Genomic DNA, 25,625 nt, shown 5'->3' with positions numbered 1-25,625 from the left:
AAGATTTCCCTTCTGACCTTTGTTACCCAGATACCACATTTTTTCCAGCACCCCTGCCCCCACCGGGGAAAGAGCACAGACATTTCCGAACCCTTTTGGGAGCTGCGCAAACCCTGTGCAAACTGTTGCGAAAAAGAGCGACAAAACTCTCAGTTGACGTAAATATATTTGGCTCAGTGTCTAGGAGTTTCCTTTTTAAACCGGAACTGGTATCACCGGCACATGACCGCGATGCTCTGAATCTGTTAACCTGAAAAAAAATTCTGAAGGCAATTTCACTGAGCTCACTGAGGAGTCAACAAGTCCTAACGCACGGAAATGTTGCAGGCGCATTATACACATTCAGCTGTGTTAAAGAAATAACATATCAGTGCTTTAAACTCCTCTTGATTCTTGAATTTGGGGATTCACTAATATTTATGCCTTAAAAAAACTGTATGACATTTCCTCTTCCAGAATCAAGCGAGACTCCTGAGGCATGGAAAGGGGCACTCCAAGCGCAGGTTCTGATCCTTGCTCTGCCACCAAATGCCCCAATGACTTAGGGTAACTCACTTCTGCTCCCTGGGCCTCAATTGCCCATCTCTGATACTGGTGGTAATCAGCACTATCTCCTTCTTCTCGGACACGTGGAACAACATAAAGATGTTTCGCAAGTGCCCTGACACACGCCCAGGCTGCCTTCGTGCAGTTCTCAAGGGTCTCAGGGCCCCAGGAACTCTCAACCCTGGTCGGCCTCGGGGTTTGTGCTAGCAAGTGAAGCACGTGACTACGTAAAGCCCCTCCGTTCACCGGCTCCTTAAGTACCAGTCCTACGCGCAGTGAAAGCCTACAATCAAGCTGTACCTTTTGTTCCCTCACCCGCTAAGCCACGCAGAGTTTAAGCGAGCGCTGGGTGCCTGACACCCTGGCTCCTCCCAGCCCACCCGCCCGGCTACGTCCTGCTGGGGGCGCCCGGCTTCCCCAACCGCTTGGGGTGGAGGGGTCGCGCGTCTCGGGGGTGGGGCCGCCGCGGGACCCCCCCCTCACGATCTCCGATTGGTCTCTCCTGTCCTCGTGACTCCCGGCCCCGCCCCACGTCCCTCCTCCGCATCCGCTCGGGGGAGCGGACGGTCCGGTGCTGAATGGGCGCGAGCGCGGCGCCGGGGACGGGCGGGGGCGCGGGGCCCGGGACTGGCGGCCGGCCGGCGCCCCCTCCCTAGCATGAGGACGAAGGCGGCGGGAGGCGCGGAGCGGCGTCCCCTGCAGCTGCGAACCGAGGCGGTGGCGGCGGCACCTGCCGGCCGAGGTAAGTGGCGCAGCCCCCTTCTCGGCGTAGCGGGGCCCCCGGGCTGGGGGCGGCGGCGGCGATGACTCCCAGCCCCTGCCTAGCTGGGCCTGGCGGCTCCGCCCCAGCCCCTGCAGGCAGCGCCCAGGGCGCTGTGCCCCTAGACCCGCCTCGCGGGGGCGCGGGCTGAGAGTCGTGGCCTCGGGCCGCGTGGACGGAGCGGGGGGCGCCGCGCCAGTGTGGACGTGGTGGAGGCGCAGGGGTGAACCGCCAGGATGTCGGGTCCAGCCGCATTGGCCCTTTTCCCCCCGCGGCTTCTNACCGCCAGGATGTCGGGTCCAGCCGCATTGGCCCTTTTCCCCCCGCGGCTTCTCGCAGCGGCTCGGGGTTTAATTCATTGCTGGAAGCTTCCTAGCCAGCGGAGCCGAGTTAACTCATTTCCCTGGAACAGGATTGGGGGACCCTTTGCAGGGTAACTAGCGGGTCCCCAGACTGGCCATTGCATCCTTCGGAAAGCACGATGTGTGGCGTCTGCTGGTAGAAATCCGCCAGTGACCTTCCTTGCCCCCTCTCTGATGCCAGCCCTAAGGAAGAGACACGTTTTCGTGACCCTTTGCTTTCCTCTGAATTGTAAGCAGTGACTTGACGTGGGCATGCATTCATTATACGCCGCTAGTGTGTAAGTAACTTCAGGTTTTCCGAGGGCATCTCTTAGAGGAGCCGGCCGCATAGGGAGAGGCAGGATCTTGTCCCTACCCAACACCAGCTGGGTGACCTTGGCCGACACTGGTCCCCATTTGGGGCTCTGTCTCCCGGTCTTTACTGGGAGGTTTGAGCTGCTGTTATTGGTGGTCTCTTCCAGGCCTCTGGTTCAGTGGTTCTGACCCAAGAATGTGTTTACCAGTGAAGAGGGTCCTGCAAATCAGTAGATGACTTGAAAAACGAATTTTATGTGCTCATGTCTTAATTCGTGTTCGTGGCCTTTGCTTAATTAGGTATCGTTCTTCTAAAAGAGAAAATAGTTTTCTGTGCTGCGTTTCATCTGGCACCCTAGGCTTGCCTGCTTGTGGTGTCAAGCAGGGAGCTGGGTGCTGGGGTTACAAAGAGGAAGGAGACGCATCTCCTGCCCTCTGGTGTTTAGCCTCGCTCTCTTGGTTTATAAGTGCCAATCCTCTTCCACAGTGGTATGCGTGTCCTGAAACTGTGGAAGAGGAATCCATGTCTGTGGAGTGAAGGCGCACAGACTCAAAACCGTGGTGGGCTGTGGTTTCACTTGTGTAATCTGGAAAGCTTGACAGTTTAGAAGAATGTCTTAGATTTCTAGTCTTAGAGCTGGGATCACCTAAATTCCAACCAGTACTTGGACAGAAGCTTGCTGTGAACTGCCAGAGCCCAATAACCAGGATGGCATGAGTATTTTCTCGTGTCTGTCCATTATGTGAGTGCTGCTGTTTTTGTAAAATGAAATGAACCTTAGTTATGATCAGTAGCCATTTCTTCCTCAGGCCAGAAAAGAAATGGGTGAGATGGGAAGGCATTAGGAGGTTAATGGAAGAGGGAGAGGGCTGACAGGCATAAATTCCCAAAACTCACGTTTATGGCTACTTATTTTGAAAATGCTTATGATTTTGGCATAAACTGCCAAGTTAGCCCCATGCTATTTGGCAGCAGTGAGGGGAGGTGAACAGACAATAAAAAGAGGTTCAGAGTTCTCTGTAGGACTCCATCCAGCTGCTGGGAAGGGGGGACATGGGGGTGTGTCTTGGAGCCAGCAGTTCTTGAGAAGGATCGAGGCTCATCTTCCACACCCTTCTAGCTCCTGAGGAACGATTTAATGTGAACTGCCTATGGAGGGTTGAGATCGTTCCCAAAGGGCATGCTCTGTGTCTTTAGTCTAGCTGGGCAGTGTGGGGAGAAATAAAATAGCTGGGAAGATACACAAGGATGGTACAAACTTCCTAACTGCTGAGAAAGGAGAAGCTAGGGCTGGATCAGCGTGAATGGCCTAAGTTAGCAAAGGCATCCAAAATGCGGGGAGGGGGGAACACAAATCGCCAGCCTGATGTGGGAAGAAGCGGTAAATATGGGTGGTGACATGTGGGCTTCCCAAGGAGAGAGACCCAGCTTAAGCACACGTGCAGGAGGGGAGCAAGGAAGTTGTGTAAGGGAGGGAGAGACAAATGAGGTTAGAGGGGTACAAGGACATTATCAGGCTCGTCTTACCTGGTGAGCTCGCTCTCTCTCTTCCTTCCTTCCTTCCTTCCTTCCTTCCTTCCTTCCTTCCTTCCTTCCTTCCTTCCTTCCTTCCTTCCCGACATACACAAAAGGTAAGTACACCTACTATATTCACAAATTCTCCAAACTGAACGCAGCTATGCACTCAGATCAAGAAGCAGGAGCTCCCTAGGTGCTCCCTTCCAGTCCCTACCTCCCCGAGGATAACCCGCGCCTGACCAAGGATCTTGCAGTCTGCCATCTTTCCTCATGAGTTAGGTTTCTGATATTCGCTCATGACGCCTCTCGTAGTGTGCTCACTCTCATTGCTGATTTTGGCCATTGGGTGAATAATAAATCACATATTTATCTGTGCACTGTTGATGGATATTTGGGCAGTTTCCAGCATTTGGCTATTGCATGTAATGCTATTGTGACTGTTCTCGTACCTATCTTTGGTATACATATGTATGCATTTCTGATGGGGGTATAGTAGGTGTGGGATAAAGGGGTCATGGATGTGTGTATACTCAGCTTTGGGAGCTGCAGGCAAAGCTGTTTTATTCCAATTTTTTATTAATTATGCTATTAGTACAGTGATCAATATGGTTATTAAATGGTAATTAGTGGTTACTTTTTATTAGCATACTGTTAGTACATTCTTCTACTAGCTGATGAGTGCAGCATTGACTTTTCACCAAGGAGACAGGCAGGAGTCCTACCAGGAGTCATGATCAGTTTCTACCTGGCTGTGCCCCATGTCCCATATGCTCTTGGCAAGTGCAGTCACCTCCATGCCCCAGTCACCCCAGAGTCAGGCAGCAGGGCAGGCTGAGCTGTGGGAAACCCAAGAGCAATGTTGTCAGGGAAGAGTTTCTGTGGCCAAACTGCTTTACCTTATCTCAGCTTCCAGCCTTCTTGCTGCAGACTCTTCTGGGAACCTCTTCTCCCTCTGCTTTCGTAACATTGTACTTCGTATACTTGTTTCTACTTCTCTGACCTGCCTTCTCTGTACTTCTGGATTTCTGCTAAGAATTCCTCCACATCCTAGAAGAGAAGCCCATTTCCTGGTTGGTCTTTTGAGGCTATACAAGATATTTTTGTTCTCTTCTTCTGGCGTGGAAAAAATATCCAGGATTAAGTTATTGGATGGTTCTACCAACTCCTATAACCTATGAATCCTTCTCCTTTTCCCTTCAAGTTTTTAGTATCTGGAATCATAATAGTTAAGTATCATATGATATGATTTGATTAATTCAAAGAGAGAAAATTGATAAAAATAACAAAATAGCTCTACTTTAAATAGTTCTGCCTTTTGGACAATAAGGCTGTTTTTAATACTGAGTGTCATTTTCATAATTAAAGGCTTAAATGCATTGAGTTCAGAGCAGAAGTAGTTGTTCAATTATATGTGTAGAATTCCTTCTTTCCTGGCCGCCTTTTCTCAGCTTCTGCTTTTTTATCCTCTTCTGTCTTGTTCTTCACCTCCTTTCTGCTTTTCACAAACATCTTGGTCTCATTTCCTAGTAGCTAGACTCCAGCAGCAAGAGAGGAAGACAGAGTATGGTGCTTCAACAGGGCTGCCAACACCCTCCTCTCTTTGCTTGTTATTTTCTGCAATCATCCTTAGTCTTCCAGGACTTGGTGGTTGGTGCAGGCTGCTTGTTTATTATCTTTTCTCTAGACCAGTGCTGTCCAGTGGAAAGATAACCCAAGCCACACATAATTTAAAATTTTCTAGTAGCTACATTTAAAAAAATTAAAAGATACAGGTGCATCAAAGTTTCAATTTCTGAGTAATATAAGAACTTCTAAACTCTTATGTACCTAATAACACAGCTTCAAACTATATAAAGTAAAAAGTAACAGAAGGATAAAAAAAGTTGACAAATCTGCCACCATAGTGGGAGATTTTTAGCATACGTCTTTGAGTAACTGATAGAACAAGCTGACTGAAAATGAATAAGGGATTATTTCAACAAACAATAAGCTTGATCACACTGATTATATAGAAAACATGGTCCCAGCAAGTGAAGATTATGCTTTTACAAAAATTGAGTATATACCTGGTCATGAAATAAGTCCTAAGAATTAGTACCATACAGACCAAGTTCTCTGAACACAATGCAACTAAATTATATCTATTTTAAAAGATACTTTGAAAAAATATATTTGAAAATCTGAATTTGAAAATAATTAGATTTGAAAGATAACTAATAATAAACATATATGTCAAGACTTGTAGGATGAGTTGTACACTTAAACTTGTGAGGTGCAACTAACTTGGTATTTGGGGGAAATGTACAGTCTTAATTGCTCATATTAACAAGAAAAATGGCAAAAAGTAATGATTTAATTAGCTAAATTAAGAAGTTAGGAACATAGCAATTAAAATAGAACCAATGAGATAGAAAGAAGGAAACTTTAAAAAGACAGGTGAAATTAATTTTTTTTTAAGTAGGCTTTGCACCTAGTGTGGAGGCCAGCTTGGAGTTTGAACTCATGACCCTGAGATAAAGACCTGAGCTGATATCAAGAGTCGGACGCTTAACCAACTGAGCCACCCAGGCACCCCATGAAGTTAATTTTAGTAATATATTTTACTTAACCCAATATGTCCAATATATTATGAAATCAATATAAAAATTATTAATGAGGTATTTTACACTCTTCTGTTCATACTAAGTCTTCAAAGCCCAGTGTGTATCTTACTTACATAGAGCGCATCTCAGTTTGGTTTGGCCACATTTGAAGTACTTAATGGCCACATGTGGCTAGTGGCACTGTACTGGACAGCACAGCTCTGCATCCTAGCCTGTAAACATTGAGCTGATTTGTCTTGATAAAGGGGACAGTTAGAGCAATTCTGGTGGTAGGGTTCAGTTGTCTGCCAAGCAAATCTAGGATCATAGGAATCTAGCTGTGTTTTTTGGTTGGCAAAGAGGGAGTGGGCTCTTTTGTGAAAATCTTGTTAAACTCATCCCCCTCCCAACAAACCCACATGCCACAACACGTAGACAAGATCAGAAAAAAGATAAATGCTATGCTGACTCACTTTATCCTCACCTGTTCTAGACATGTTTTATATACATATGTCATGTTTTTTTAGATGTATATCATTTTATATATTTATATATGTCAGCTCACTTAATTTTCACAAAAGCTATACGAGGATTTACAAACGAGGATTTTGAGGCTCAGAGAGGTTAAGAAACTGTAGGGGACAGAACCTAGGGGAAGTGTCTAGGGGGCATTCTGACTCAAGCAGTCTGACCTGGAGGTGGTGAGGAAGCAAATGTATCCCTCCCACGCCTGAGAACAGCTCCTGTCAACATTGTTGAGAAGGTCACCTGAGGTGGCTGAGATGGCTCTGTTCTCTGTCCAGGTCGGTGGGTTCCCGGACACATCATCATCACTCCCCTGGGTCTCCACAGCAGCCTCCTAACTGGTCTCGGGGCACAAGAGGGCTTCCCCATCTCCAGTCTGACCTCAGGAGAGGTCTCTCCAAAATCCATTTTCCAGTTAACTCCCAGCCCCCCCACCCCACCCTGTTGCTCCTTTTATCTCAGGATAAAATTCCAACCCGCCATGGCTTGGCCTGCTTCTTTTTCCAGCTTCTGTTTGCACATTATTCCCTGCTGGTGGACCTTCAGACACTCCATGCAAAGTTTTCCCCTTGGTGCCTGCTGTCCCCGCCCAGCTGACACCTGCCTGCCCACATCCACCAAGTCCTACTCCTTCCTTCCTGGGAGGACCTTTTCTAACCCCCTCCCAGACACACACCCCTCCCCAAATCTAAAACATCCTGTAACACAGCCCTTATGTCCCAGGTAGAATAAATTTGAAAGAAATACTATGAAAATAATGACACTGGTGGTAGATGTACTTGTCTGATTTTTAAAATAAGATTATGAGAGTCTCTAGAGAAGACACTGTGTCCGTGTTGCTAGTGCTGTAGCCCGGGGCCTGTACTCCAAGCCTGATTAAAACTGGTTATGTGAGTGGCAGCGTACCTCTTTAGGGGCCTGCCCAAATAGTGGTTTTCCAAATATTTGGAGCAAAGAGCAAAAGGGATATGGATGGGGTGTAAAAGGAAATTCTCTGTTTTAGCCATGCCTCTTACAGACCTAAATATGTGTTGTTGGTTTTAAGAGTTTAAACATATTTCATTTGTTCTGAGCATAAAGTGGCCCAAACAAAACTTTCCTTTTCCTTCTATGGGATTGTTTCCAGTCCTTCCATCTCAAAACTGCCAGGGCCTGCCAAATGGCAGGTTCCAGTTGTGGTCCCTCCAGTTCCTTTTCTAGGGTCATTACCGCCTTCTGATTTGGGTTGTCCGTGACTAGTCTGCTTCTTCTAGGACAATGAGGCTTATCGAATCCTGGATTACTGCGTAAAACTGCCTAGCGAATCCTTCACCTTCCCTTCCCTACTCACCTGGACAGCGGCTCCCTGAGGAGTATTGCTCAGGTCTGGTTTGGCGATGTCACTTCATAATGCCAGGACTTAGGGACCCACCCCTTGTGTGTGTGTGTGTGTGTGTGTGTGTGTGTGTGTGTGTGTTGGGAGGAGGATCTTGGTTCTTTTAGAGCTTGCACGCACACTTTCCCATCATCTCATACCCTGTGTTTCCCATTTTACTCAGGTTTGGGGGAAGGTCCCATGTTGGAGCCTGTTTATCCTTTTGTTAACTGTCAATTCTACTGATTTTCATTTTCTGCTATTTATTACTTATTCAGCCCAACTACTTGTATTTTGTTTAAATCAAGAGGGAAATCTGTTAAAAAGGTAGCTTCTAGGAGCACCTGGGTGGCTCAGTTGGTCAAGCATCTGCCTTCTGCTCAGGTCATGATCCTGGTCTCCCTGCTCAGCGGGGAGTCTGCTTGTCCCTCTCCCTCTGACCCTCCCCCCACTTGTGCTCTCTCGTGCTCTCTCTCTCTCAAATAAATAAAGTCTTTTTTTTTTTTTAAAGGTAGTTTCTAGGTTTTGCTCTGTTTGTGGTATTCATGGGGTTGCCACAGACTTTTGTTCTCTGGGGGCATATTCTGTGTGAATAATTTGCTGCCACAGGGGCCCCCCACTGGAGAGCTATTATGTAAGGTGTTTTCTTAGAGCTTGGAGGGACCCAAAAAGGAGGAGTTCTGTTTTGTAAGCGGTTTTCCTCAGTCTACTCCAGTGTCGTGTCTCATTCCCTCTGGCCTCCTCCTCTGAGAGGTAACCCCACCTCTGCCATTAAATCATCTCCGAGGATGGTGGAATGGTGGCGCTGTGTGGCGCCTTCTTGCATGGGTTTTGCTCTTTTTCCTTTCCATTACTGGCCTGAGTTTGTTAATGCAGGCCAGGTCTCCGCGGGCAGTGCCCTCAAGGAACAGCCCCTGCTGGCTCTGTCACCAGTTCCCTGTGGCATCTCCCTCCACGTCCTGTGACCAGCCTCCTTCTCACTGCACCTGCTCTGGCTCGGCTTCCCCATCACCCCCAGCTGCAGCGACCTCTGTGACCTCTCCCTTGACTACCCTCTCTCTTGGCCTCCTTCATCCCTGGGTGAGCTGGCCACCCCCGCTCCAGAACCACTTAGGGCTGCCTGGCACCTCCTCCTTTGGGGCCAGTTCAGAGGGCCTGGTTCCTTCTCAGCCGCATTTTCTGCCACTCTCACCAGGTCCCCTGTGATCGGGCCTGAGCCTGTCTCTCCGGGCATTTTGGCATGGCCTTCCTTCCATCTGGAATGCCTGTTCCTCTCTTCCGTCTGTCTCTGAAGTCTTGCCCATCCTTTAGAGACTCGTTTGCATATCATCTGCTCAGGAAGCCTCTCTGCTGTCTGTGATGGCTGTGATGGTTCCTGGCTGCCCCTCTGTCATGGTGCTGTTGGGTGTGTGGGGTATTAAGGTATTTTCACTTTTCCTCGCTAGATTATTCATTTAAAGAAGAAAGGGGCTGTGCCATATTTATCTTTATATCCCCAGTGCCTGGTGCTTATTAAATGTTTATTTAAAGGATTCTTAGGGAAATACAGCAAATTAGCCAACAGTATAGACCAGCCCTCCACAAATGGGCTCTGCAGGAGAATTAAGCCCTGCTACTCTAAGGCAACCACCGTAGGTAATGGATTAACTTCTCTTCTATGCTTCTGGAATGATTCTAGTTATAGACCATCCTTGGGAGAATTGAGAAAATAGGTGTTCATACCCTTTTCTGTTGGGCCTAATTCCCCAGTGGAACCCAGCTTGAGGAAGGCTGGTGTAGACACTTTGATCCCAATCCTGATAAAAGTATACATATGCCAAGAGCCAAGACTGATAGACGATAGACCAGGACGTGAACAGTGGATATCACTGGGTTGTAGTATGACAACCAGTATATGATTTCAAAATGTTCTTTCTGCTTTTAAATAATTTCTGAAATTTCTCACTTTGTGATAATAGAGCTTTAAAAAAAATACTTCTTGAATAAGCCAGGTCAGAGTTCCTAAACCTGACTGTGGCTCATCTAAGGCAGTAGGGAGTTGGGGTGTTTGTTTTCAAATATGCCTCCCTGCGCCATGAATCTCCGAGCTGAGCCCCTCAGCATTGCTCCTGGAGAATTGGGCCTCGGGGTGAGGATGACTCTAGCCGTCAGCTCTCTGGACGTGGGTGTCTCTGCCACCAGACACCGTGTGAATTGAAGGGCTGAGTTTCCAGCAGCCGTGGCTCACCATGAAAGAAACTAGCATGCTCATGGGTACTCACGTATACTCTCAAAAGTAAATCTAGCGGTGTTTTGTTTGTTTGTTTTCTCCTTAATTGCTAAGAGTGAACATAACCCAGGGTTATTTGAATTAAGTCTCACATGCTGATTCTTGCTCATGAGTCACTGCTTCAACCAGCCCTAGTTTTTTCCCTGAAGTTTGACCTTGTTTGTCCTCCCACAGGATTTTACCCTTACTCGGGCAGGAATGTACCAGGGGGCGCTGAAATAGTGTTTGATGAGGAAGGGGATATTTACTTTGTCTCGCAGTATCATCCATCAAGTTACTTATTAATTACAAAGGAAAAAGAGTACCTTGACAGTGGAGAAACCTGCCTCCCACCACGTCAGCCAGTTGGTCGACTTTAACGTCTCCAGCAGCGGGGTAGATCAGCATCGTATGCCCCTGGAGAAGATGCGTCGGGAGGAGCCCAGCGTTAGTCTGCGATATTTTGGCCAAAAATGTATAACTTGAATCTAATCATGAAGAAGTAGACAAATCTCAATCGAGGGACATCCTACAGAGGAACCGGCCTGTACTGTTCAAAAAATGCCAAGGTCGTGAGAGATAAAGCCGCTGTTCCGGGGTAAGGGAGGTTGAAAAGATATGACAGCTGAATGCCACACGCGATCCTTTTTGCTCTAGGGTCATTATTGGAACTACTAAAGAAGTTCGTATCAGGTCTTCAGATGGTATTGAAGCAACAACAGTTTCCCGATTTTTATCTCTATGTGGTGGTTAAGGGAATATCCCTGTCTTTAGGAAATACTAAAATATTTGAGGGGGGATATGTCATGTTTTCTACTACTTTCGAGTGGTTAAAAGGTAGTGTGCATACTCTGTTGTATCATATAAAATGACAGAGCAAATGTGGTAGGTTGTTAACGATTGGGGAGTTAGGTGAAATTATACGGCAATTTTTGGTACTGTTCTTGCAATCTTTCTGTCACTTAGAGATTTTGTCAGAAGACAGAGTTCAAAAACTCAGAAGCCTGCAGGTCGTCGTGCTGTGCCCAGTCCAGCATCAGTAGGCGTGTGGGGGCTTTTCAGGGTCTCCCCTTTCCGTGGCCGTTTATGAAGTCGTTTCCCACAACACTGAGCTCTCTTTGCCATTGGCTTGGCCCCCCCTGGCATTGGCGGAAAACAGGGCCAGAGAGCCTTCATAGTGCAGCTTTGCCTGACAGGAAGGTTTCTTCCTTCCGCTGTCTGCTGCGGCTGCTCCTGTTCCAGAGACTTCACTCCTGCTGACTGGCCTCAGGCAGCTGGTCTCCCAGCTCTGAGCCATGCATTTACTTGGTTTAGACTTCACTCCTGCTCCCACCCCCACCCCACCTACAACTGTCCTGGAAAAGAGGCTTCCCAGGCAGCATGTAGCTTCAGAAGTATATTTAAACACAATGGAGAGTGTCGATGCATGAGATCAGCGCACTGCACCTAGATGCTTTGGTCGAGCACTTGCCAGCAAATAAGGCACCAGGCCCTCGGAGGGTGTGCTTTGCCCAAAGCCTTGGCATCAGCCCGTTAAAGATGGTCCTCCCTCCCGCCTTGACAGACCCTCGGGTTGTATGTTTTGGCAGAAATCCTGCATTTACTATGTTCTGCATGAGGAGGGGGTCCTTTTCCAGCCCCCACTGCATTTTATGCAGTTTAGGGCAACCTTCTATGCTGGGGCTGGGGTCTCTCCTGGGAGATGGGGGTGGCGGGGGCAGTTTTTGGATTCCAAAGGGGAGCTCTTGAGTTAGGGCCTGAGGTGGGTGTGTGGGTGGGTCTGCGTATCAGAATTTGCAGAAAGGCGTTCCTGGGAAACTGTCCAGCCCCAGGGAACAGAATATGAGAAGAACACAGAAGCTTCTATTCCTCCTTGCTGTCTATCTTTCCCTTCCAACTCTCCTTTTCCAGAATTTCCTGTCCTCCAGCCCCCACTCCATTTTCTCCACTCTGTGCCCCCCAACTCTCTCTTTCCCTTTTCATTATTTTTTAAAACATTTTATTTATTTGAGAGAGAGAGCACAGAGGGAGAGTGAGAGGGAGAAACAGACTCCCTGAGCAGAGACCTGAGATCATGACCTGAACCTAAGACAGACGCTTAACTGACCGAGCCACCCAGGCGCCCCTCCCCTTTTATTATTTTTTAAAATCCATTTCGAATCCTCCACTTATTCCAGCTTCCTATTTCTCTCTCCTAAACGGTCATAATGTATGAGCGTTCATTGAATGAGCTGAGTTTTATGTTTCCTGTTCTTACTTTGAAAAGTAGGTGAGACTCATAAATTTTAGTGGAAGAAGAGGCAGTAGAAATGTTCTCATCCGACCCTGCTTTTTACATATTAGCAAACATCCTGAAAGAGGTGACTTGGCCATTTTCAAACTGCCCAACTGTTGACTATTTTATCTCTTTCCTCTCCTTTTAAAAAACAAAACAAAACAGATCCGGCTGCCCCTTTTATTTCCCATGGTGGTGGGTGGGACAGTCATTTGACTTTGTCTCCCTTCCCCGACACACACACACACACACACACACACACACACACACACACACACACAGTGATTCCCATCCCTGTGCCCCGGGCATCAGGCGTGCTCTGGACACTTCACAAATGCCCAGTGATTGTGATATCTGGACACAGGGAAGCATCTGGTTTTCACGTCTGCCTCTTGTTAGGACCATGCGGACTTTGGCTTAGCTGTTCGCCACGGACCTGGGTGCAGGCCTCTGAGGAGCGCATTCATTCCTTCAGCAAGTGTTTAGAGCCTTTTCTGTGCTGGGCACTGTTGTGGGTCCTGAGGTTACGGCAGTGAATGAACTCACCAGAGCCCCCTTCCCAGGAAGCTTATATTTAGTGGGGAGAGCAGACAACAGGCAAGTGTGCGTGAGTAGTACTGAGTTCCCTGAAGGAAAGCGGGAGTGCCTCACAGGGCTCAGGGGTGGGGATGCTGTTTTACAAGGAAGGCGACAAAGAGCAGAATAAAGAGGGTGAAGGAGAGAGCCCCGTGGAGGCGGGGCAGAGGCAAATGAAGACCCTGAGGTGGGGGTGGGTGGGAGCAGGAGGCCTCTAGGCTGAAGGGGAGTGAGGAGGAGGAGGGGAGTGGGAGAGAGAGGTGGGGAGGGAGAGAGGGCTCTGGACTTGACCCTGCAAAAGGCGCTGCCCTGTCGACATCTTTGTCACTTCAGTAAAATCATGGAGAAATTCCATGTGTAGTTCCTGGGCATGTTCTAGTTTTGGAGAATGTTTATGCGTTGCGAGGACTCAGAATTAATTGCCTTAGCACTTTTTTTGTTTTTAAAGATTTTATTTATTTATTTCAGAGAGAGAGAGTACGAGCAGAGGGAAGAGAGAGAAGCAGTCTCCCCCTGAGCAGGGAGCCCGACTCAGGACTCGATCCCAGGACCCTGAGATCATGACCTGACCGAAGGCAGCCACTTAACCGACTGAGCCACCCAGGCGTCCCTGCCTTAGCACTTTTAAACATGGGAAATGCCAGCAATTGAACGACAGTAACCATGCGTTCTCAACCTTAGAGGAGTACCAGTTGATTAGCAGGAGATTAAAAAGTGTCCCTCGGAATCACGGAGGTGCTTGCATTTTGGTTGGTGGTCAAAATTAGTAGAGTGTGGACTGCATTCACGGAGCAACTTTTTTATTTTTCCTTTCAGAAGATAGGTCCTCGTAACTGCACAGTTTGTGGGAGGATCTGAACATCCTTAGGCTAAAGATGGAGCCTTAATCTGTTGCTAATTAGAGCTATGAGGAACTTGCGGGAGGTTTCTCAGAGTGCCGCACCCACGTAAGTTGTAAGTCGTAAGGACCTTGCTTAAAATGCACATTTGGCATCCTTACTCGGTCCTCCCTGGTGGAACATTCTGGGAGTGAGGTCTGGGAGCCTGCATCCTTCACAGCCCCCTCCAGTGGTTCTTGGGCCTGGTCAGCTTGCAGAACCACAGGCCAGGGCAATGGTGGAGGCGGTGATTATTTGTTTTGTTTGTTTGTTTATTTATTGTTTACTTACACAATAGACATTCATTTCTCAGTTCCGGAGGTTGGGGAGTCCCAGATCAAGACACTGGCAGACCCTGTGTCTGCTGAGAGCCCCTTCCTGCTTCACGGAAAACCGCCTCAGTCTGTCCTCACCTGGGGGAAGGCACTGATAATTTCAGTTGAACAAATCCTAGAAGACGGAGGGTGATTGGGTGTGGTCTCAGCAGCAGAGCTCAAATCAGTACTTCCTTTGTGGTTTTGAAATCACAGGTGAAATTTCATATTCCTAAAAGAGAAGTAAGACACTGCCTACCCAGTAGAAACAGGAAAGGACCATGCAGGGGGAGTTTGCACCCTTCGGTGGTGGGAATGGAGAGGGGTGGTTAAAGGCGCTCGGCGTGGGTCGCTTGGATCCAGGGAGTGTGCGCCTTCTGTCTCCGCATGCCCGAGGCCTCTCCTCTGCAGGCCGGCGCTGCGCCTGGCGGCTGTGCGAGCGCAGGCCTGTGCCTGTCTGTCGGCTGCCACATTGTCCAGGTAGGAACACGACCACTTACCTTGATGAATCAGGTTTCTTGAGGCCAAGCCACCCAAACCAAACATTAAAAATGATTAGATACCGAAACTCAAGTATCTTCAATTTGTAGTCCACAGTCTTCGAGTTTTCAGTTTCTGCAGTGAGTTTAATAACCCTCAATGCTTTAAAAATGTGGCGATGTTTGGAATGTTAATATAGACAATGACTTTATTCCAGTGGGTAAAGCTGGGGGCAGTTTTGCCCCTCAGGGGACATTCAGCTACGTCTGGAGATGGCTTTGGTTGTCTCGGCTGGGCGAGGAGGAGGACCAGGGATGCTACTAAACGTCCTACACGAGACTATCTTCTGCAACAGAGTTACGCAGCCCCAAATATCAGTAGTGCGGAGGTGGAGAAACTTTGCAAAAGATCAATTGCATGCCTTTTTTTTTTTTTTTTAAGATTTATGTATTTGAGAGAGAAAGCATGTGAGAGGGAGGGGCAGAGGGAGGGGGAGAGAGAATCGCAAGCAGACTCCCTACTGAGCGTGGAGCCCAATGTGGGACTCGACCCCATGACCCTAAGATCATAACCTGAGCCAAAACCAAGAGTCGGATGCTCAACCCGCTGACCACCCAGGTGCCCCCAACTGCATGCCTGTGTGTGTTATGTCTTAGGATTCTAAGTGAGCTTTCATACAAACAAAAAGGTCCACAGCCAGAACTGGGCTTGGAATTAGCCTCCTAGATTGTCTGTTTGGGTGGACGAGGAGGACAGGTTGACCTCTGGAATCAGTAGGAGAGGAGTAGCATATCACCCAGAGCTCTGGAAGCCACAGGCAAGACCCTGGACTGGTGTAGTCTTGAGCTTTTCTGGCTAAAACACTGCTCCCCTACCTTCTGCTGCCTCTGAGAGCCTGGAGGGTTGGGTTAGGAGAAAGTTGAGTGGAGAACTTCACTCCAACCCACTGCTCCCCAGCTCCTGGGCCCCAGCCCCGGCTTGTTTGTCCTGTGCCCATGGATGGGCTTTGGTGAGCCGGCCCAGGGAGTCCCCTCTGTGAGTAAACCGCGTCTGTGCTGTGTGGCAGAGGCCGAGCTTCTGAACAGTCTCCTTGCTCCCACCGCCCTCCCCACACCACTGTGGGTACATTCCTGTTACCACTTCCCTCGATCTTGGCTCTCTGGAAAGTGGGGACTCATTCCAGACTCAGTCTGTCAGGCCATCTCTGCATTCTCACAGAAGTGATGAAATGAACTTTTAGAAATCACCCTTTTTGGTGTGGGCACCCGTATTACTTGCTTAGGGTAAAGCTATTTAAAATGCATTTTGCTTAGGAACTAGCATACTGCTTTCTTAACTAATTGGAATTTCAGACTTTGTTGAACCCAGGCATGGAATCGTCACATCAGAGTTACTGATTTTGCTTAATATTTCCTTTTCGAATTTCTAGCAGTCCCTCCTGTGCTTCTTCCTTCCCAAGGTGGGCTTCCCAGGGTTAAGACGGCCCTGCACTTTGTTCTTCCCCTTGCGGATCTTATCTCTTTAGAGGAGTCTTAACTGCTGCCTTTATCCAGCTGCCCCAGGACCTTATCTCAGTCCTGGCACATCCTACTATTGACTACTACAGACCCCCCCCTTTCCTTCCTTACCAACAGAACCCTCATTTTGTTTGGGGAAGTAGCCAGCCCAGCTTGTCAAAAGTTCTTGGCTAACTCTGCAGCTGGGGGTAGCCACGTGATATCGTTCTGGCCACAGGTACACAAGGAAGCCTGTCCACTCTGGGGAAGTTTTCCCTCTCCTGATATAGCTGCTTCCCCTTCCTTTCCTCATCCCTCTTCTCCTTCCTGCTTGGACTGTGGGGCTGAGGTTGGCCATGTACCGAGGCTTGAGGAACAGAGGCTGGTGGGAGCTGGGGACATCTGTGGCATACCAGAGCCACCACACCAGCCCTGGCCTGCTTGTCCCTAGACTTCCTGTTTTGTGAGAAAAAGAAACCGCCACTTGGCTAAAAGCCATGATACCCAGGTTTTTGCTACCTGCAGTGAAGGGCACCCCTGACTGATATTCCTGGTGAGATCCCCCCCAAGGGCCCCAAGCCTGGCTTTAGCTCTCCATAGGACTTAGCCACCTGAGGGCCCACAGGACTTTGGGACTCAGCAAGGCCCAACTGATCGTAATGGCTCCACAGCTTCCATCCTTATGATTACTCTCTCTCTAGAGCACTCCACCATCTTGCCATCACTTGAACTGTCTTCCCTGCTGTGTGCTAAGCACCTCTGATCCATCCCCAGGCCTATCAGTGCTGCAGCCTGAGCCCTTCCTTCCCCCCGACCCCCACCGGCTGCCGCCATCTTGCTGTGGCACATGGGATCTGCGGCTCCCACCAGCCTCCCATTTCAGACTCTCCACCCCCTCTTCCACTATCCCTGCTGCCTCCCCAGTGATTCTCCTCCATGTTTCTTGAACCTCTTGAATAAAGTCCTCAAGGGATTCTCGTGATTGTCCGTGACCTTCTGTGGTCTTCCATACATTGACCTGCTGACCTAATGGTCTGTCTTAGGTCAGGTTTGGTAGAAGCAGAGCCTAAAACAGGACTCAGGGGCCCCAGGTTCATTGAGGGGGCTGCCTGGAGAAAGGGCGCGAGGTTGAGGTGGGGAAGGAAAGGAGGCAGGGAAAGGAGCTGAGCAAAGCTGTGCTCCCAGCTGATCCCAAGGAGCACTGGAGCTTAAATTGTTCTCCCAGGGTGATTCCACCTAGAGGCCAGATGGCTAGCCTTTTGTACCTCCTCAGTCAGCTGTGGGGCCACTCTGCAGAGTGGGGGCAGACATGTGTTGTTGGCAGCCAGCACTACAGCCCAGATATGGCACTGGCCATGGGATGTCCAACAGGACTACGATATTTCCTTAACTCCTGCCTGCACCCCTGCCCCCATCCCATGCTGTACTTTCTCAGCTATACCCAATCATTTGCTGTTCTCCAAATTAACCAGGCCTCTGTGCTTTGCTCATTCCTTTTCTTCTGCCCACAGTGTGCCTTTTTCCTCTCCACCCAGGTCCTCTTTGCCATGCCCTCCGCTCATGCCGTGCCTTCTCCTGGGCGCCATGACGTGTCCAGTGTTTGTACACCCCAAAGCTGGCTTCTCCCTGAGGGCAGGCTTCCTGCCTTGTCTTCTGTCCTCCTTTATCAAGTAGAGGTCTTCATCTAAAACAGAAAAACCCAAACACGATTTGAGTAACTGTTTTCTCAACCTTACCTGGATGGTGTATAACTCATACCAGTCTGGTTAAAGGAGAGGTTAATTTATTTCATCCTGTGGTTGACTTGGGGCTTAGCTCTCTTGGATCTGGTGAGCAGGGCTGCTGATGGGCTGGATGTACTGTTGAGCCTCAAGCCATATTTCCACCTGTCTCCTGGGCATCTCTGGCTAGTTATTTATCATCTCATATTAATCACAGCGTCACAAAACTATAAAAATTGACTTCCGAACCTGTCTTTCCAGAACTGGGATTGCAGCTTTCCATCTGCACACGTCTTGTTGCTGGTAATCTTCCTTCATCATTTCTCAGTAGATCTCTGTCCTGTCCCTTCCTCCTACTCCTCACCAGGGTGGGCCTCAGTCTCCCCTTCCATCTGGTGAGCAGCGAGCCTCCAGTACCCTGCCTTGCTGTCAGCAGGCAGCAGACTGGTGTTCCTTCACTCGTGCCATGATGTCCTCTGCTCTCAGATCCTGGGGTCCTGGGATCAAGCCCCGTGTCTGTCATCCCTGCTCAGTGGGGAGACAGCTTCTCCTCTGCCTCTCCCCTCTGCTCAGGCTCTCTCTTGCTCTCTTTCAAATAAATAAAGTAAATAAATAAATAAAATCTTTTTTAAAAATATATGTACCCAATACTTCAAGCTAGTGCTTCTCAAACTTGAGTGTCCATATGAGTCCCTCAATTTAGCAGATCTGGGGGGCCCAAGACTCTGCATTTCCCACTTGTCACTGGGTGACGCCGAGGCTGCAGTCACAGATTCCACAGATTCTGCAGTGATCATTTATCAACAGATGCCCTGTTGTTGGCCATTGTAGATGTTTCAGTAGAACTTATACTTTCTTCTTTGCTATTATAATTTCTCTTAACTTTCAGTTTCTATCTTAGATATTTTGGGGAAAATACATTTTTGGGGGATGCTTATCTTGTTTGATGACAGGCATGCAACGCACATTCCTTTCAATGCAAGATGTTTCCTAAGGACCTGCTGTGGGCCAAGCTCTGTCCTAGGTGTTGGGGATACGAGGAAGCACAGAGTACTGGCCCTGTAGCTCATCCTCCAGGTGCTTACAGAATGATCGAGGAGACCTAAAATCACACAGACAACGTCGGGTCATTGCGGTAAACAAAGATGGGAAAGTGTCCGGGGACGGCCATGATATTGAAAAATGATCTTCACAGAGGAGAAGGGTTTAAGGATGCAAGTGGTTCACCAGGCAGATTGTTGGGGTTCCCACTGGAATTCCAGACTGAGGGTACATCATGTGCAAAGGCACTGAGGTAACACTCTGGCACATCTGGGCTTCTAACAGTACTTTTTTCTGGCGAGGGTGTAACAGGTTTGTCACCTGGAGTCATAAAACCTGAGATGAGCTGGAAACCATTAAGCAGCTATATATTTTAGAAAGACGGCTTTGAGGGGACAGAATCAAGACAGGGAGTCCAGGGACTTGACCGCGGGAGGAATGTCAGTGGGCATGAGTTCAGGAAGGTATGACTGAGAGGACCTGGGGATTGGTCGGGGCTGGCAATGAAAGTTAGAAGCCTGAGTTGAGAGGTTTTCAGCTTGGATGGCTGAGTGGATGGTAGCTTCCAAATCACGTAAGGAATAGAGGAGAATGCCAGGTTCTGCTTCGTAATGTTGTCTCAAGTGAAGATAGCAAGCAGGTTCGGACGCATAGTCCGAGCTTAGGTGAGAGGTCCGCACAGAGAGAGGGGTTTGGGGGGGATCTCTCCCTTGAGGAGGTGAGTGAAAGGCAGGTGGTGAAGCCTTGCGGCGAGTATTTGTGGGATGAGGAGATTGTGCTAGTGGTGGAGACCAGGACCCTGGAGCCATAAGATGTGCGTGTAGCAGTTTAAGGGAAGGTTCAGGAGGTTTTAAAGGAAGTGTGGTTGCAAGGTATCCCAGGCATGGTGTGCAGATGGACTGAAGGAGGGTAGATAGGCTGGGAGCGGCTCAGCCGTCACAGGGAGCAGGGCCGGTGAGGGGCCAGTGAACCCTGAGCATTTCGAGGTTCTGCAGGTTGAGAAAGGGGGTGGGGGAGAGAGAGGATGCTGGCCAGGACCTGACCCGGGGGAGTGTGTGAGGGGCTTCAGGAGGATGTGGCTTCTCCAGAGACACCTGGAAGGGGAATGGAGTGGACGGAAGAAAGGACTCCATCATAGGGCTAGAGCCAAAACTGCATCTGGAGGTGAGGGTGACCAAAAGACACAAGAGCCTTGAAGCCCCACCAGATGAATCCTGTCAGATGAGACTGGGCGCCTGTGTGTTCGCTTCCTGTGCGACAGCCAGCAGGTACATAGTGCTTGTGATGTGCACCCGCGTTCCCCATGCGAATCCTGCGAGGTAGGTAATACGACTGCCCCCATTTTACAGATGAGGAGACCGAGCTTGCAGGAGGTATAGTCACTTGCCCAAAGCTTCCCCTCCACTGGCAGGTGGAGGAGCTGAGCCCAGTTGTCGGGCTGTAGATTCTGTGTTCTCGTACTCCCTCTCCTGAGATTCTCTCCAGTGCGATTAGAAAAGAACAAAACAGCTTTTTTGTTTTTGTTTTTAAGCATTTGAATAGATTGAATTGTATGGCAGTGATAGTGAGAAAAGGAAGTTCAGGACCGTAGACTCGATCACCCGCAGACCTCCTCCTTTCCTTGAACAATCCCACTTTCCTGAAAGTGGCAGGGGAGTATCATCGGACCGTACCAGTCAATGCCCAGCAGGAAACCAGAAACCACGGAGATGCTTCCGGCAGGGAGGGCTTTCATGCGGGGGATTGATCTCAAAGACGTCAGCAGGCCTGGAGATGCCAAAGTGGGAGGGAAGTGTTAGCCAGGAGCGCCTTCGTGGCTCAGTCAGTTCAGCATCCAACTCTTGATTTCGGCTCAGGTCATGATCTCAGGGTTGTGAGATCGAGCCCCTCGTTGGGCTCCGTGCTCGCTTGAGATTCTGCCTCTCCCTCTGCCCCTCCACCTGCTCTCTCTCTCTCTCTCTTTTTCAAATAAATAAATAAAAATTAATTTTTAAAAAGAGGTGTAGAAGTGTTAGCCAGAGATCAGGAAGCTTCTGTCACCTTGGGCTGAGACTTGTACTTGTCACAAAGCTGTTGGAGGTGCCATCACTTCTCTCGAGTGGAAACCGAGGATGCTGAATGCCCACCATTGCTGCTGGAGTCACATGTAGTCACCCTCTCTTGCCTCTGACTGTCATCACCCCTGCCAGACGCTGCGCCGAATCAGGGGACCAGATGGGGCTGCTTCTTTCCTCCTGTCTTCCTGCTTCTACCAGGAAGTCCCGCAGTCACAGCTCAGCTGGAGGCGGGCGGGCCCATCCGGGAAAGGAAGTTCATGGGCTTGCGGCCTGCGGGACGGTGCTGTCCAGTGCAACAGAGACAGAGGGGGAGACAGGCTCCTTCTGACACCACGGTCACTGTGTTTGCTGGAGGTCTGCCTCGGGGTGAATTGCGTGTATTTCTGGTTGTAAAAACACAGACATTTTAGAAATGTCTGTTTTATGTGTGTGTGTTGGTTACAGGTGGCCTTCCATGTGTTTAAGTAACCCCACAGTTATGGTGCTTGGAATCTTCCAGGTCTCAGTTCTTCAGCAAGGGTTTACCAGTGAGGCCCTTGGCACTATTTTTTGAAACTATTCAGAAGGATACATATCTAGGAAAATTCTTGCTACACAATTAGAATTGGAGCGGAGGGAGAGATTGTTTCCAGTAGCGAAAACATTAACTACTTGAACATCAATTTGATGAAAGATTTTTTTCAAAGGAAATGATACAACTCTAATGGAAATAAAGTGTATAATGACATATAACTGCCTCTTGGCTGAAAGACTATAGTAAAGATATTGTTTCTTAATATATAAATTTATCATAATATAACAGGTGCCTAGATTAGCTGAGCTCTGACTTCACTTTTAATTAACAATTGCTTAAGTAAGACAGAAGTTTATTTCTCTATCTTCTGACAGCCCAGAGGCAGGCAGTCCAAGGTGGAATGGTGGCTCTGTCCTGGGGGTTGTCCGGGGACCCAGGCCCCTTCTCTGCTTTTGCTCCACCATGCCTTGGTGGTATGCTCTCTGTGGTCCAGAGCGGCTCCTCATGTGTCAGTATTTCAGCCAGCAGGAAAGGGATAAGGGTGTATACATTGCATGCACCCTGGAAGTTGTACAGGTTACTTTTGCTCGTATCCCATTGGCTAGAACTTAGTCATGAGGCCATATCTGGTTCCAAGGGAGGCTGGGAAGTGTAGTCTTTATGCTGGGAGGCTATGCACCTAGCCAAAAATCCAGCGTTTTACCAAGTTGAGAGGAAGGGGAAACTTACACAGGGGTAGACGTATTGATTTCTACTACAGTACCCCTTAGAATATTATTTAGAAATTGAAAACTTGAAAATACAATTAATTCAAAAGAATAAATAGGCAAGTATACTCAACATATTATTTTTTAAAGAAAAATATCTTTTAAAATTGCCGTATTTTTTCCTTTTTTCTTAGTGTAACACTTTTGTTCTGTTTTTAATGTACCACTTCCTCTTTAAATTTCAAATGTACAAAAACATGAGAATATTGAGAATATTGTATAATGAGCCCCATGTACCCAGTGCCCAGCTTTGACAATCAGTTTAAAGCTAGTGTTGCCATATCCATTCCCCCATGTACACTCTTATCCCCTTCCTGACTTTTCGAAGCCAATCTCATTTCTTCTGTTTCATCTGTAAATAGTTCGTAGGCACCTCTAAAAGGTAAAGGCTCTTGAAAAACATTAGACTTTTTATTTGGTGATAACTGTAGTTTCATGTGCAGTTGTAAAAAATAATACAGAGAGATCCCATGTACCCCTTAGTCAGTTTCCTCCACTGGCAGCATCTTGTAAAACCGCAGTATAATATCACAGCTAGGATTTTGATGGGGATACAGTCGAGACATGGAACATTTACATCCTTGCAAGGATCTAGCCGCATTCAGCCCCCCCACCATAACTCCTGACAACTACTAATCTCTTCTCCATTTCTGTAGTTTTGACATTTCAAGAATGTTATATACATGGAATCATACAATAATGTAAACTTTTAGTACTGGCTCGGCATAGTTGCCTTAGATTCATTCAGGTTGTTGTGTGTAAAACTTGTTCATTCTTTTTTATGGCTGAGTAGTATTTCATGCTATGGCTGTGCCCCCTAAAGGCTTTTTATAAACATCACCTGCCTGATTCTGCCTCCTTTCCCTCCCCCGGCTTCTCTCTTCACAGCAATGCCCAGTGAGTATAACTGTGTGAAACTGAGAAGCGATCGCACAAAACCCTCTCTGCAATGGTGTACCCGAGCTCAAAACAAGATGAGAAGACCCAACTTGATGTTGAAAGACATCCTCAAGTAAGTGTGAGCCCGCGGGCCTTATGATCCATCCTCTGGCCGGGTCAGCTGTGGGGAGCCGGGAGAAGAAGGAGGGCTCTCGTACTTGGTCAGAAGATCATACAAAGGCACATTCGAGTGCGGGTTCGGCACCCAGATTTCTGGGTTGATGGATCAGGTTGTACTTCCTGAGAGGGCAGCGCCAGCCAGGGAGCGCCCAGGCTCTGTACCTGAGCCTCAGTGCCCGAGAGCGCCGCTCTTCCATGCACTGCGCTCCCTGCCATTACGTAACGAAAGAGGGCTTTTCCCCTTAGCTGTTTTAAGTTCATCTAAAAATACAGTTAATAAAGTCCCCTACAGGCTTTTGAAGAGCCTTAAATATTAAACACTAAAAAAGATGACAGGTGTTTCAGCCAGGTCGCCCTTAGATCCTAATAAGCGGTAGAATTATTAAGGGAGGGACTTGGTGGTCGCATTTGTTAACAGCCAAACCAAGTTGAAAATCACCCTATTGGGGCACCTGGGTGGGTCAGTCGGTTAAGTGTCTGCCTTCAGCTCAGGTCATGATAGCAGGGTTCTGGGATAGAGTCCTGCCTCAGGCTCCCTGCTCAGTGGGAGCCTGCTTCTCCCTCCCCTTCTCCCTCTGCCCTTGCCGTCCCCCCCGCCCCTTCTCGCGCTCTCTCTCTTGTTCTCTCTCTCAAATAAATAAAATCTTTAAAAAAAAAAAAAAAAAAAAAAAAAAAAAAAAAAANGAAACAAAAAAGAAAATCACCCTTTTGAAAATACCCCTAATTTAGGAGGTGTAGAAGGAAGAAGGTGGAAAAAGGAAACATACATTAATATTTTCCATTGCTTTTTGTCATCAAGCAATATTTACTGAGGCTTGACATGCCCAGCACTGTGTGGGATGCCGGCCCATGGCAGTGAATGAGGTTGACCTGGGCCCACGCTGCACACAGTGTAGGCACGACGGATGCACGACGGGCATTCCAGTACAGTGTCCTCAGTGCTTTTAACACACTGTTCTTCCTTCCTTCCTTCCTTGTTTGTTCCTGATCAAGATAAGGGAATTATTATATGCACCAAATGTAATACCCTTCTGGGGGGGGTGGGGAAAGGAATAGGTAATACTACATTCACAAGATTTAAAATTCAAAAGATATTAAAAGTACTCAGTAAAATATCCTCTCTTTCCTGCCCCCCACTTAAAGGTAACCAATATTACCAGTCTTGTGTACATAACAAATTGTGTGTCTGTGCGCGTGTGTGTGTGTTACTTATGCCCCACTTTTACACAGATGGTAGCATCCTATTCACTTAACCTTGTACTCGATCCCAGGGGAAAATTGGGGTGCTTGTCCAGGTTTTCTTGGGGGAGCCTGTTGAAAGAAGAATCAAGAAGTCTTGAAAACACTTCCTAGCAATACTTTCCTGCGTCATCCTCCTTGAGTATTAAGAAATATTTAGCACCTGTTGCGTATAGTATATTGTGCTAGATAGATGCTGTAGGTTTTATTTTTATTTTTTTTATGATTTTATTTATTTATTCGACAGAGATAGAGACAGCCAGCGAGAGAGGGAACACAAGCAGGGGAGTGGGAGAGGAAGAAGCAGGCTTATAGCGGAGGAGCCTGATATGGGGCTCGGTCCCACAACGCCAGGATCGTGCCCTGAGCTGAAAGCAGTTGCTTAACCGCTGTGCCACCCAGACGCCCCGATGCTGTATTTTTTAAACTGCCTCTTTCTTTAGAAAAGAGGTCATCTTCCCATTAAGGTTATTCCTTAACTCTTTTTTTTTCAGTCACACAAATTGTTTAAAACAGTGGTTCCTAAACTTCGGTTTAAACTTTTTTTTTTTTACTTTATCAGTATCACTTAGGGAGCTTATTAAAAATGAGGTTTCTAAGGGCGCCTGGGTGGCTCAGATGGTTAAGCATCTGCCTTCTGCTCAGGTCATGATCGCTAGGTCCTGGGATCGAGCCCCATGTCGGGCTCCCAGCGCAGCAGGGAGTCTTGCTTTTGCCCTCTTTCTCTCTTTCTCTGTCTCTCCCCCTGCTTGTGCTGTGTCTCTGTATTTCTCTCTCTCTCTCTCCAATGAATAAATAAAAATCTTTTTAAAAATGTAAACTATGAGGTTTCTAGGGCACTTGGGTGGCTCAGTTGGTGTCTAACTCTTGGTTTTGTCTCAGGTGGTGATCTCCTGGGTTATGGGATTGAGCCCTATATAGGGCTCCACGGTCAGTGGGGAGTCTGCTTGAGAGTCTCTCTCTCCCCCTCCCCCACTGCTTGCACTCCCACTCTTCAAATAAATAAATAAATAATCTT

General features: G+C 48.1%; 1 protein-coding gene across 3 annotated transcripts in view; it reads left to right on the top strand.

The window, feature by feature from the left end:
* Positions 1-1,086: 1,086 nt before the first annotated feature.
* Positions 1,087-25,625, top strand: part of ST3GAL5 (ST3 beta-galactoside alpha-2,3-sialyltransferase 5) — a 46,244-nt gene continuing 21,705 nt past the window's right edge. The window contains exons 1-2 of one of the 3 annotated variants that reach the window (XM_034659474.1): positions 1,087-1,288; positions 23,198-23,321. In XM_034659474.1, coding sequence (XP_034515365.1) covers positions 1,204-1,288; positions 23,198-23,321 — 209 coding nt within the window. In that variant the 5' untranslated portion in view covers positions 1,087-1,203. Of the gene's footprint in view, positions 1,289-10,434; positions 10,789-23,197; positions 23,322-25,625 lie in introns of those variants that run through there. The other 2 variants (XM_034659475.1, XM_034659476.1) reach the window with 2 other exon arrangements.

Source organism: Ailuropoda melanoleuca, chromosome 4, assembly GCF_002007445.2.
Source record: "Ailuropoda melanoleuca isolate Jingjing chromosome 4, ASM200744v2, whole genome shotgun sequence".
NCBI classification, from domain to species: domain Eukaryota; kingdom Metazoa; phylum Chordata; class Mammalia; order Carnivora; family Ursidae; genus Ailuropoda; species Ailuropoda melanoleuca.
This window is presented reverse-complemented; position numbering and strand designations above follow the sequence as displayed.